Below are 13,930 nucleotides of genomic sequence, written 5' to 3'. Positions count from 1 at the left end.
GCCTATCCCAGCTGTCTTCGGGCGAGAGGCGGGGTAGACCCTGGACTGGTTGCCGGCCAATCACAGCACACATATAGACAAACAACCATTCACACTCACATTCATACCTATGGACAATTTGCAGTCGCTAATTAACCTAGCTTGGCGACTCCAAATTGTCCATAGGTATGAATGTGAGTGTGAATGGTTGTTTGTCTGTATGTGCCCTGTGATTGGCTGGCCACCAGTCCAGGGTGGACCCCGCCTCTCGCCCAAAGACAGCTAATTAACCTAGCTTGGCGACTCCAAATTGTCCATAGGTATGAATGTGAGTGTGAATGGTTGTTTGTCTATATGTGCCCTGTGATTGGCCGGCAACCAGTCCAGGGTGTACCCCGCCTCTCGCCCGCAGATAGCTGGGATAGGCTCCAGCAACCCCGGTAGAAAATGAATAAATGAATGAATGAACACATCTGAACACAAAATACCGTTTTCAAACGAAGCTTTCCTCGCTACGGCAGTCAAAACAATCCAGTTCCAAGACCGAAAACCACTGCCGGACAAAAAGAACATAAAGGCCGGCCTCCATGTTGCCAGAAAACATCTTCATGATCCCTGAGACCGTTGGGAAAATACTCAGTGTATTCTCGGCGTACCGCAAGGGAAAAGGCAGACGACGCATCAAAAGCAAGCATGCGGGTCACACAAACGTCCTAACGATGATTTTGGAGGGTTTTGGCGGCGGCGTGCTGACATGACGACCTCAAAGATCCTCACAGCCTAGACGGATGGTGAAAAGTGCCACTCGGACTTATTTCTCATGTCAGAGTGACGGCGAGAACGACCTGCAGGCAAAATCTTTTTTTTTTTTTTTTTTGGACTGTGAGAGAAGAAGTTGATGCTAAAGTCGGTTAAGTCGGCACGGATGACGACGGCGCGCTTCTCTTTCTACAGCCGGACATCTTTAGCAAAATCACTTCAGCACAAATTGATCCCACGGCGATTTAAGGAATCATTGAGTAAATCTGGGCATTGCATCATCAACAACTTCCCCAAATGCGGCGAGGTTCTCATCCGTCTCGTATCGATTGGTCTCCATCTTCAGACACACGCGGCCATCTTAAACAAATACAAACATCTCTCAGGTTGTTTGCATAATTGCCGGGTCGTGACGATCATTCATCAGCTGTCGTATTAAACAAGACACAACCGGAAGCATCTTCAGCCAATGTAAAGTCAAGGAACACTGGGAACGCTACCTGGGGGTGGCAGTCTGATGTCTGCTTCTTGAAGCCCCAGGCGACAGCTGAGGACCTGCGACAGGACTTATCAGATGGAGGTGCTCAGGTTTGGTACCTCTTCACTCCAAAGCACAAGAAGATTAGACTCCAGTATGCCAAGAATCACGAGGACAAAGCTAAAACCTCCAAGGTTCTGGGATGCTCTTCTTCTGGAGCAACGAGACACAATTGGAACTCTTGAGGCTTTGGATCAACGATATGTTCGGAGGAGGAAGAACCAGTCCTAACGAGAACACCTTGCCTACGGTGAAGCATGGTTGGATGGTTGGGGCTGGGAGGCGTTCAAGGTACCATCAATGCAATCAGTGGCAAAGCTAGAGCTTAGCAGAGGTTGGACCTTCTAACAGGACAAAGATCCCAAGCATAAAATTCTGGAATTGCCATGGCAATCAATCGCCTGACTTAAAGGGGAAATGCACTTTTTTTGGAATGGTGCACATCATTCATAATCCTTACGTGAAACAGGAACACATGTTGTATTTCTTTCGTTCTGTGTATTAGGGAACAGGGAAAACAGTCAATATAAGCTAGCTAACAGTGGACATCATTGGGACTCACCTAATTCAACCTAATAGCATCAACTGGTACTGCTATGGGTACTGCTACGGGAGCTGGTACTGGTGCTGGCACGGGTACTGGTACTGGTACTCATAAGTCACTTTTTTTCCTCATAAACGTCTTTCTTTATAATATTACTCTCTGTGACTTAATAATTTTTTTTAATATTCAATCTTTTTTACTTGTAATACGCAGTATTTTGCTCATTTTTCTCACAAACGTACAACTTTTGTTTTGTTAAATTGCAACAAAAAACAAACGAAAATATTATATTATATTATATTAAACTACTATATTATATTATATTCAGTCTTTTTAAACTTCATTATATTTCTCATACAAGTACAACATTTTTGTCATAAACTACAACTTTTTTCGTCCTGATTTGATTGATTCATCCTGATTTTCTTTCTTGTAATACTTTTTTAGTACTTCAATGCTTTTTATTACTCATTAATTGCAGTATTTTCTAATAAGAAGGCGTACTTTTTAAACTTACTTTTCCATCAAATCATGATTGACTGGAGATTTGCATAGGATGTAATCTGGTGAAGAGCATCAAGATGGTTATTAGCGAGTAGAACGCGTTCATGGATGGACCAACCTCTGCCTCGCATCAAGGATGCCCAAAGCCTTTTTGGACGTGAAGAACAAGAACGGTGGAGATACTGACTACTAAGTCTTACTCAGGCATTTTGTTCTTCTGGTTTGGAGAGTTTTCATTTTTGGTCTTAAACTTTGGATCAGCTGATGAAGATCCTGTTCCAGTTGGATTGTTCTTCTAAATAAAGGACTTTTTCAAAGAGTTTTTTTCTCACTCGACCTTCTTGCTTTTGGATATTGTAGCTCTAATTAGAATTATGTTCTTCTTCTACAATTAGGACTTTGGTTTGCTTGTTTAGTTTTAGTTTTAAAATGGGCCTCAGGGCCACGGGCCGCACTTTGGACACCCCTGGCTTAGACTGTTTTCACCAGACCCACCATGTTAGACCTTCTTCCAAACAGATGCTCTTCGTTCCCCGTTCCATTTGTATGACTTGAACGCCCCAAAGTCAACGATGAGGGATGACATCACTTGTTTGCCATCCGAGTTTGGCCCCGGGTGTCGTTGAAATGGGATCTGAAAAGGTCGGCCGATCACATTCCGGAAGGAATAATTGGACCTGACTGTGCCCCCCTCTCCCACGACGCCTCGGTGTCCTCGGCCACGTTCAGGTTCATCAAATCCCAGCCTCTCTTCTTCTTCTTCTTCTTCTTCCACACTCTCTTCCCTAATCTCCGTAATTGTTTGGGATTCATTTGTGGTCTTGAATGGAGACCAAAGTCTGGTCCTTAGTGGAGCTGTGATACGGACGCTTAAGGAGGACATCAAGAGACCCAAAGCCCATCGCTGTGGGAGGACCAGGAAATGGGCCTTGGTGTCAATCCGAGTCCACCATTGTTCTTCTCCGCATGAGACGCCATCACATCCACGCCGAGTCCCTCAGCTGCTTCTTTATCTCCACGCCCGGTTCTTCCTTGAAGACGTTTACGCTTCCTTCCAGCGATCCACATGAAGACTTTGTGAGGCCGGAGGATGTTGGAGGGATTTAAAAGCTCCGACCTTCAACGTGTTCACGCTGACTTGACTCCGTTAAATGAAGCTAATTGTTGTGAGAGCTGCTTGATGAAGCCCACAAGTCCACAACGTCAAATCATAACTCATGGAGGCTCCAGCATACCCGCAACCTAGTCAGGATAAGCGGCATAGAAAATGGGGTGGGTGGGTGGAAGGATGGACGCATGCATGGATGGATGGGTGGCTAACTTTCTAGTAGCCTGGCTAACTTCCTGGGTAATATCCTGGTATCCTGACGAACTTCCTAGTAGCCTGGCTAATGTCCTGGTAGCGTCATGAACTTCCTGGTCGCCTGGCGAAATTCCTGGTTAATGTCCTGGTAGCCTGACAAACTTACTAGTAGCCTGGCTAGCTTCATGGTAGCGTGGCCAACTTCCTGGTTAATGTCCTGGTGGCCTGACAAACTTCCCAGTAGCCTGGCTAACTTCCTGGTAGCGTGGCTAACTTCCTGGTTAATGTCCTGGTAGCCTGACAAACTTACTAGTAGCCTGGCTAACTTCATGGTAGCGTGGCTAACTTCCTGGTTAATGTCCTGGTAGCCTGACAAACTTCCTAGTAGCCTGGCTAACTTCCTGGTAGCATTACTAACTTCCTGGTTAATGTCCTGGTAGCCTGACAAACTTCCAGGTCGCCTGGCGAACTTCCTGGTTAATGTCCTGGTAGCCTGACGAACTTCCTAGTAGCCTGGCTAACTTCCTGGTAGCGTGGCTAACTTCCTGGTTAATGTCCTGGTAGCCTGACAAACTTCCTAGTAGCCTCCTAGCTAACTTCCTGGTAGCGTGGCTAACTTCCTGGTTAATGTCCTGGTAGCCTGACAAACTTCCAGGTCGCCTGGTGAACTTCCTGGTTAATGTCCTGGTAGCCTGACGAACTTCCTAGTAGCCTGGCTAACTTCCTGGTAGCGTGGCTAACTTCCTGGTTAATGTCCTGGTGGCCTGACAAACTTCCTAGTAGCCTGGCTAACTTCCTGGTAGCCTGGCTAATGTCCTGGTAGCGTCATGAACTTCCTGGTAGCCTGGCTAACTTCCTGGTTAATGTCCTGGTAGCCTGACAAACTTCCTAGTAGCCTGGCTATCTTCCTGGTAGCCTGGCTAACTTCCTGGTAGGCTGGGTAACTTCCGAGTAGCCTGGCTAACTTCCTGGTAACCTGGTTGACTTCCTAGTAGTCTGGCTAATGTCCTGGTAGCATCATGAACTTCCTGGTAGCCTGGCTAACTTCCTGGTAGCGTGGCTAACTTCCTGGTTAATGTCCTGGTAGCCTGACAAACTTCCTAGTAGTCTGGCTAACTTCCTGGTAGCCTGGCTAACTTCCTAGTAGCCTGGCTAACTTCCTGGTAGTCAGACCATCTTCCTAGTAGCCTGGATACTGTAACTTCCTGGCTAATGTTCTGGTGTCTGATGACGAATTTCCTGGTAGCCTGGATAAATTGCTGGTACCCTGGTTAACAGAAGTATTCCATTTGAGATAGAACCCCATTTGAGATAGAACCCCCCCCAAACTCAGCTGCCAAGTAAACAAACTCGCAGGTCTTGAAATCCCCAAATGTAGTGGACATATTAAAAACAATCCCCCCCATGCAAGCTGTGTAATAACACGCTGGCTTTCCTCAAGCAGCTCCTGATGACACTTGATTGCTTCCAAATGACTCGCCTTTGATCCAAAATCCCCCCAAAAGCCCCTCGCCTACCCCGAAACATTGATTAGCGCCGTCTAATGCCTCATGTAAGCGGCCATAATGAGATGGGAATTACAGCTGCGGCTTAATGGCCGCCTTATTAGTGGAGCTTTTTCTACGTTTCACACACAGTCATCAACGTCATCAACGTCATCCTGGCTGCAGGCAAATTCATCTTCATGATGAACGCCATCGTGTCGCCGTGCACGCCGTTCATGGAAAAAAGGTAGCCCTTGAAGATGCGCAGCAGCTCCTCCGTGCGACGTGGAGCTAGCAAGCGGGATCATGTGGAGAAACGTTAATCATAAATAAACGTTTTGTTGTGATTTGTGACTGACAAGTGCATCCTTTCAGGATCTTGGAGCTCCAGGAGAAAGGCGACCTGGACATCATGAAGCAGAAGTGGTGGCCTCGCACGGGCCGCTGCGACCTCAGCAGCCACGCCAGCGCCCACCCCGACGGCCGCTCCCTCAAGCTGCACAGCTTCGCCGGCGTCTTCTGCATCCTCGCCGCCGGGCTGCTGCTGGCCTGCCTGGTGGCCGGCCTGGAGGCGTGGTGGAGCAGCAACCGGTGCCGCCGGGAGCAGCCCAAAGAGGTGACCGAGCACAGGGCGCGGCGGACGGGCCGGCGGGGGGAGGACACTGCCACACTCTACTTTAAGGATCCCTCTGCAGAGGCAGGCCCAGACTTAGTGGAGCTGCAGTACACCCAGCTGTAGCGGGGAAGGGGGGGGGAGGCGGGGCGCCGCCCGGTAGCATTATGGGGGAGACAGGACAGAGTAGACACGGCAGCCAAATGACTGAAATCAGATTTGGTCTTTTTTAACCCAACCCACCTTCATTTGATCTTACCTTCCAGCAGCCATACCCCCCCCCTCCCCACCAACACACCCACCCTCATCTGTTTATTTACTCCTCACACACACACACACACACACTGCCAAAACGGGCGAGCGACTTCCTTCCGAGACGCCGTTGCTTTTATTCCGCCGTGAAAGCTGACGAGCTGCAGGCCACTCAGGGATGTCCCACGTAGGCCGACATCTTCATAAACCTTCCCAACACTCAAAGTCGCTGATAAAACCTGATTTCACTGCTGATATCTTCTTTTTATCTGAACGCCACTGAGACCTTTTGGCTCACATATGGACTGGAATATGGAAATATGGAAATATGGAAATATGGAAATATGAAGTGACCAAAGTGCGGCCTATGGTGGCATTTACCCACCTCTACCTCTACTTTCTTTTTATTGGCTCATGTTTTCCATTTTTTTCCCTTTTTTAAATAATTTTATGTTATATTAATATATTAAAATTATAATAATAATATATTAATAATAACTATTATTAAAAATTATAAAAAATAATATATTATATTTTTTTATTAATTCTATTAAAATTTTGTTATTAATATTATTATTATATGTTAAATTCAATATAATAATATAATGAACTATATACTAAATAAATGATTTTAATGAATAAATACATTAAAATGAAATGTAACACTACTAATACACTTGTCACCTTGTTGTCCACAAAGATGAAATATTACGAAAATAAAGTGTTACATTAATGAGAAAAAAAGTTACAATATCACGAGAATAAAGTAGTAAATTTTCCAGAAATAAATAAATAAAATAAAATAAAAAAATAAATAAATTTACGAGAATAAAGTGGTACATTTCGGTCACTATGAGGCGTGATGCTTTCATACTCGTGAGAAGGAACGTAGAGCATCGATCTTCAGGAAGCAAGGAAGCTTTTATTTATTAGGTGGCAGCAAAACAGAGCGCTTATTAGATTAGCATATCCAGCCCTTCACTTCCGCCTTCCTAACCCCGCCCCCCTTGAGATCATTTTTAGGGATTGAATATGGCCCATTCAGCAGTACTTGAATGACTGAATCCGAGCGTAGCATTATGCAAGCAGCCACCAGGGGGCGATATGGAAAAGCGAGGCAGGATCCATAAAGTAAAGTGTGAGCAGACATGGGAGGGGGTGGGGGGTCGCGGCCGTCCTGTGTGCATCCTGTGATTGACGCTTGCCTGTGTGCTGTCGTGCAGGTCGCTAAGGATTACAGGCTGGCTATGGTTTCGGGTCCGTTGACTTATAATGACTTTACCTGCACGGCTTCGTCCGAGGGGAGGAGGGACATTTGGACAGACAGGCAGAGAGGCTGGGATGAAGCAGACGCGATTAGCACAGGTCAGAATAGAGCTGCTCTCAAACTCTCCTCGGGAAAACACCGCCGCCGAGGCGCTCCTGCTTCCAAACGACCTTAAAAACCGGACTCGTTTGCACGCACGGCTTCGATCGGCGAATCGCAGTCGTACAAAGATGGTAAAAATGAGACGACGTGATGACGAAATCCTCGATGACTTCTCTATCGACGCTTGGTTGGATTTGATCTGACGCGTTTTAGCTAGCTTTAAAACCTCCATGTTAGCGTCATCCAGTTGTGATACCGAGTACTGTTTGGCATTTCTTTCCCATACCGTCTACCGGTTATGGTTGATACCAAGTACCTTTTGGCATTTCTTTCCCATACCGTCTACCAGTTATGGTTGATACCAAGTACCTTTTGGCATTTCTTTGTCATACCGTCTACCAGTTATGGTTGATACCAAGTACCTTTTGGCATTTCTTTGTCATACCGTCTACCAGTTATGGTTGATACCAAGTACCTTTTCGCATTTCTTTGTCATACCGTCTACCAGTTATGGTTGATACCAAGTACCTTTTCGCATTTCTTTCCCATACCGTCTACCGGTTATGGTTGATACCAAGTACCTTATGGCATTTCTTTCCCATACCGTCTACCAGTTATGGTTGATACCAAGTACCTTTTGGCATTTCTTTGTCATACCGTCTACCAGTTATGGTTGATACCAAGTACCTTTTTGCATTTATTTCCCATACCATCTACCAGTTATGGTTGATACCAAGTACCTTTTCGCATTTCTTTGTCATACCGTCTACCAGTTATGGTTGATACCAAGTACCTTTTGGCATTTATTTCCCATACCGTCTACCAGTTATGGTTGATACCAAGTACCTTGTGGCATTTCTTTCCCATACCGTCTACCGGTTATTGTTGATACCAAGTACCTTTTGGCATTTCTTTCCCATACCGTCTACCAGTTATGGTTGATAATAAGTATCTTTTGGCATTTATTTCCCATACCGTCTACCAGTTATGGTTGATACCAAGTACCTTTTCGCATTTCTTTGTCATACCGTCTACCAGTTATGGTTGATACCAAATACCTTTTGGCATTTCTTTCCCATACCGTCTACCGGATATGGTTGATACCAAGTACCTTTTCGCATTTCTTTGTCATACCGTCTACCAGTTATGGTTGATAATAAGTATCTTTTGGCATTTATTTCCCATACCGTCTACCAGTTATGGTTGATACCAAGTACCTTTTCGCATTTCTTTGTCATACCGTCTACCAGTTATGGTTGATACCAAATACCTTTTGGCATTTCTTTCCCATACCGTTTACCGGATATGGTTGATACCAAGTACCTTTTGCCATTTATTTCCCATACCGTTTACCGGATATGGTTGATACCAAGTACCTTTTGCCATTTATTTCCCATACCGTTTACCGGATATGGTTGATACCAAGTACCTTTTGCCATTTATTTCCCATACCGTTTACCGGTTATGGTTGATACCCAGTACCTTATGGCATTTCTTTCCCATACCGTCTACCAGTTATGGTTGATACCAAGTAACCAATACTGATGACCTTTTTATGGCGATACTGATTACCATTTTGGCGATGTTGTTATGTCACTCTTGGCCTTTTTTTCTTCTGCCAGATATCGATACGGTTTACCTTTTTGGCTTTTTTTTAATACCGTCTACCAGTAGTATTTCATAATAGTACCCAAGAAAACACATGAGAAATACTGTCCAGTACTAACAACCTTTGCGTATCTTTTCCAATGTAACACAAACAGTTGAACTGCTACCCTTAAGGGACAAAGACGGGGGGGGGGGGGGCACAGGTGTTAAACGGCCCCGCGGGGAGCGCTGGTGAGGGCAGATGTTTGTTTTTGTAATTACTGGGCGCTTTGGAAGCTCCGGTGCTTTAGTTTGTTTTCCACTTAGGCGGCAGTCTGTCTCTAACGACCATCCAAACACTAAGACGCACTCGCATGTTTTCATTGGCCGGCCGGCGCGTCGTTGCGCTCAAAACCCGAATGCGTCGAGGCCGACTCAAGTTTGTCCTCTGGGGTCGCATCAACGTGCACGCTGGCAGGAAGTGCTCCCACTTCGCCACTTGGCTTCCTCTGAAGGCCTCCACGTCATCAAATGTCATCCAACACGTCCACCCTCCTCCTCCCCTCAGAAACGCTGAGCGATGTCATTCATGGCGCCCGCCACTAGTGGCAGCAGACTCCCAAACGTAGCGGCGTGCTCGTACGCGTGTGTGTGTGATATACTCAGTGTAAATGTGTGTGTGTCGGTGGGATGACTTACTCGGACTAATATCACCGCACCGCTCAGAGCACTTTGTTGTAAACTGTCACACTTTGATGACCTGAAGCCACGACTCAACAACAATATCAAATATTGAAATATTCATATCATCACTTTCACCACTGGACTTTACTTAGGGACCGACGACTTGATTAATCACGACATGATTCATATGTTCTTCATTCATTAATACGACTGGTTGATGGATAGCTTCATCAACTAGTTGATTGAACATCTAATTAACTATTGGGGTAATCACAAGTTGATTAATAACTAGTAGATTTTGAATAATATATTAATGACTTTTTAATGGTTATGTGATTAATGACTACTTGATTAATGACAAACTGATTAATAACTATTTGAGTAATCAGTGATCAGTAGTTTAATAACGTGATTAATAACGTGATTATATGATTGATGACTACTTGATCAATGACTAGTTGATTGATAATTAATAACCTGTTCAATGACTTGTTGATTAATCAAGATGACAAGCTGATTAATATGGCTAGTTGCTAAGTTTATTAATGAGTAGGTTAAAGTGGATTAATTCACTAGTTAATAACTACATGATTAACGACCATGCGATTAAGATGACAAGCTGGTTGATTAATGATTAGTTTAGTAATCGTCACAAGCTGATGATTAATGACCAATTAATAAGTTGACGATTAATGGCTGATGAAGTTGATGTATGAGTAGTTAATTGACTATTTGATTAATCAACACTATTAGTTGATTAACTACTAATTAAATAGTACTTAATTTGTAGTTAGTTGACAAATTAATGACTAGCTGATTAATCAACACTAGATGATGACTGATTAATTTGATCAATGACGAGTTGATTTAGTTAATTCATCAACATGAATAGCCGAGTGAGTAGCTGATTAATAACTACTTTGTTCATAATTAGTTGATCATTAGTTGATAAAAGATTAATGATGCCCTGATTGACTAGTTGATTAAAGGTGATTAAAGAGTAGTTGATTAATCAACATGACAATCTAATTGATAAGTTGATTAATGAGTAGTTGATTAATCAACATGACAATCTAATTGATAAGTTGATTAACGAGTAGTTGATTAATCAACATGACAATTTAATTGATAAGTTGATTAACGAGTAGTTGATTAATCAACATGACAATTCAATTGACAAGTAGATTAACGAGTAGTTGATTAATCAACCTGACCAGATAATTCATGACTAATTAATGAGTTGTCGATGACGAGCATGAAAGGACAGTTTGCCAGCAAAGTCCTGGTCCAGACATCCAGTCTTCACCCGTCAGCAACCAAATTTGATTTCAAGTTCTTTTGGGGGCAAAGGGGTCTGCGCCGGCTGGCGGTGATTGCATGCCCAACAGGACGGGAAGAAAGCGGGCCGTGGCCAATCTCAGCCTCTGTGTCCCTCCCCCTACCCCTCTGTCCCCCCCACCCCCACCCCTGTAGGACAAGGAGGTGAACCTGGAACAGGTCCATCGTCGTATGAACAGTCTTTTGGACGAGGACTTGGCCCACAAGCAGATCCCCGGGCCCTCTATCGAGATCTCTGCGCTGGACATCGGCAGCATGCGGGCCAGCCAGGCGGCCATGGTGCCCCCGGGCCTCGCTGTGACCACCTTCCTGCCAGGGGAGGGGGCGGCGCCGCCTCCTCTAGCCCATCCTCACCTTGGGGGGACCCTGGGCAGGACGCTACCCCCCTCCCAGCTCCCTGGCAGCAGCATGTTACCCCCGCACCACCCGCTCAGCAGCAGCAGCCTCGGGGGCAGCATGCAGTGCAAGCACAGGGCCCCCAACGGGGGGCTGTTCCGACAGAGCCCTGGCAAGATGCCGCTGTACCAGGCGGTCTCAGCAGGACCCATACCCGAAGTCATTGACGCCACCCACAGCACCTCCATTTAGCCCCCGGGGGGGAATGGGGGGCGTTGATGGGGGTGCACAGCGGGACACTTGAAGGAACGACGTGAAAAGATTTTTTTATCTGGCTCCTCTGGTGTACATTTGTGTAAATAAGAAAAGAAGCAAGTGGGCTTAAAGTGTATTTTGAATATTCTCCATTTTTCAAGTTGAGTTGTAAAAAACAAAACCCGACAAAAGCAGATTAAAAATGGAATCTAACGTATGAAATCTGAAATATGGAATATGTCAACACGATGACGACTGTTTGAATGACTTTGTACAAATTCATCGCTCTTTTTCCAACATGTCTGCCGGGACATGTTTACTGTCGCCATGACAACCATTCCAAACTCTTTCTTTGTCATTTTCATCCAGCGTTTCTCATCACGTCGTAAAGCGTTTGATGCTTTCTGGTTTCCATGGTGATGTACGTCCACTTTCTTTTGTGTCGCGATGGCTTCTTCGTCCCTGATCAGCGGGGGGGTGAAAGCAGGAGGGCGGCGCCCCCTGTCGGCGTCCTGACCTCACGTGATGTCGACTTTTGGGTTTGATTCCCAAGATCCTGGCTGTCCAACGTCGTTTTGGCACATTTGGGAACTCGCGAAGAAACGGCGAGCGAGGTCTGCTCAGACCTCCTCGCCCATATTTGCTGGAGGTCCATCATTAGAACTCTCTGGAAGGACATTGGTTCAGGTTTTTCTTACTGCCGCAGATCCTCATGGATCTGTCCTCATGGATCTGTCCTGGGGGGCGGGGGTGTCCAGATGTTTGGCCCCTGAGGGCCACATACAAACATGGAAATGAAAAACTCATGTAGACTATGAATAAGAAAGGCTTACACAACACACTAGACATGCAAAACAATGCTATTTTAAAGCCACATCTACAACCCGCAAGGCATGCTGGGTCACTTCCTGTCGGGGAAACGTGCGCATGGTCTTCCCAGCATGCCTCTGGGCGTGCGTACATGAGTATAAAATAGTGTTGTTTTGCGTGTCTGTCGGTGTCCAAGCATCAATTTGCAGTCAAAAGTGTGTCTTCGATTTTTGGTTGCACCGTGAGCGAGGCGGGCATTTATTTGGGTTGGTGGTCGCTAAGAGTTAGCCACAAAATGGCGGGAATCAATCCTAAGATTTGTGTTACAGGCGACAAAGCAGATGAAATATTGAATAATATATATATATATATATATATATATATATATATATATATATATATATATAATAATTGATGATGATCAATTGGTTTTATTGGCCGTCATATCAAAATGGAGAACAAGGACGTCTGCTTGGGTCGGGATGGCGTGTTCACGTGTGTTTCCTGTTCCAACTCCTCCACGGGCGTTTATTTATGAACATGCTGCTTGGACTTTCTTAACTTGAATAAAGAAAGATGCTTTACAACACGCTTGGTCCTGTTTTGGGTCGCAGACAATATGAATATGAATATGAATATGAATATAATAACTCTTTGGGTTCCACGCACCTTCTTCCACTAAGTTATTCATGTTGTTTATGTCTGCAGACAGCTTCCCAGCATGCTTTGCAGGTGAGAAGACCTGGTCCTGCCGTGACTCCCGACCATCACGTCCATGCAAGGTGTAACCTTGGTAAACCCGAAACCCCCAACACCCTAACCCTGAACCTAAGACCCGGACCCTAGCCCTACCTCCCAACCCTAGCAACCTAATCCGAGCCATAACTCCTAACCCTAACCCCCCATCCTAGCCCAAAGTCTTAACCCAAACCCCCTAACTCCTAATCCTAAACCCTAAAAATCCCTAATCTCTAACCCCTTAACCCCAGCCCGACCTCCTGATCCTTTATCTGGTTGAAGAAAGGCTTGAAAATAGTCCAAGTCCCAACTCTCAACCCCGGCCTCCTAGTCCTAGCCCTAACTCCTAATCCTAACCCCTTAATCCTCACCCTAACACCTGAGCCAAGTCTCCTAATTCTAGTGCTAAATCCTACCCCAAGCCTCCTAGTCCTAGCCCCCAACTCCTAATCCTAACCCCTTAATCCTCACCCTAAATCCTACCTTAAGTCTCCTAGTCCTAGCCCTAACTCCTAATCCTAACCCCTTAATCCTCACCCAAAAACCTGAGCCAAGTCTCCTAGTCCTAGCCCTAACTCCTAATCCTAACCCCTTAATCCTCACCCTAACACCTGAGCCAAGTCTCCTAATTCTAGTGCTAAATCCTACCCCAAGCCTCCTAGTCCTAGCCCCAACTCCTAATCCTAACCCCTTAATCCTCACCCTAAATCCTACCTCAAGTCTCTTTATCCTAGCCCTAACTCCTAATCCCAACCCCTTAATCCTCACCCAAAAACCTGAGCCAAGTTTCCTAGTCCTAGCCCTAACTCCTAATCCTAACCCCTTAATCCTCACCCT

The 13,930-nt window shown here is 45.4% G+C and overlaps 1 protein-coding gene across 3 annotated transcripts in view; it reads left to right on the top strand.

The window, feature by feature from the left end:
- The window catches only part of LOC131124838 (glutamate receptor ionotropic, delta-1), a 116,518-nt gene extending 103,802 nt beyond the window's left edge, over positions 1 to 12,716 (top strand). The window contains exons 16-18 of one of the 3 annotated variants that reach the window (XM_058065689.2): positions 5,487 to 5,727; positions 7,200 to 7,341; positions 11,090 to 12,716. In XM_058065689.2, the coding sequence (XP_057921672.2) occupies positions 5,487 to 5,727; positions 7,200 to 7,341; positions 11,090 to 11,517 (811 nt within the window). In that variant the 3' untranslated portion in view covers positions 11,518 to 12,716. Of the gene's footprint in view, positions 1 to 5,486; positions 5,728 to 7,199; positions 8,045 to 11,089 lie in introns of those variants that run through there. The other 2 variants (XM_058065691.2, XM_078791299.1) reach the window with 2 other exon arrangements.
- Positions 12,717 to 13,930: the final 1,214 nt, after the last annotated feature.

This window comes from Doryrhamphus excisus, linkage group LG6, assembly GCF_037039965.1.
Source record: "Doryrhamphus excisus strain RoL-2023G ecotype Guam linkage group LG6, RoL_Dexc_Guam_v1.1, whole genome shotgun sequence".
NCBI classification, from domain to species: domain Eukaryota; kingdom Metazoa; phylum Chordata; class Actinopteri; order Syngnathiformes; family Syngnathidae; genus Doryrhamphus; species Doryrhamphus excisus.
Note: the sequence above shows the minus strand (reverse complement) of the source record. Positions and strands in the feature narration are given on the sequence as shown.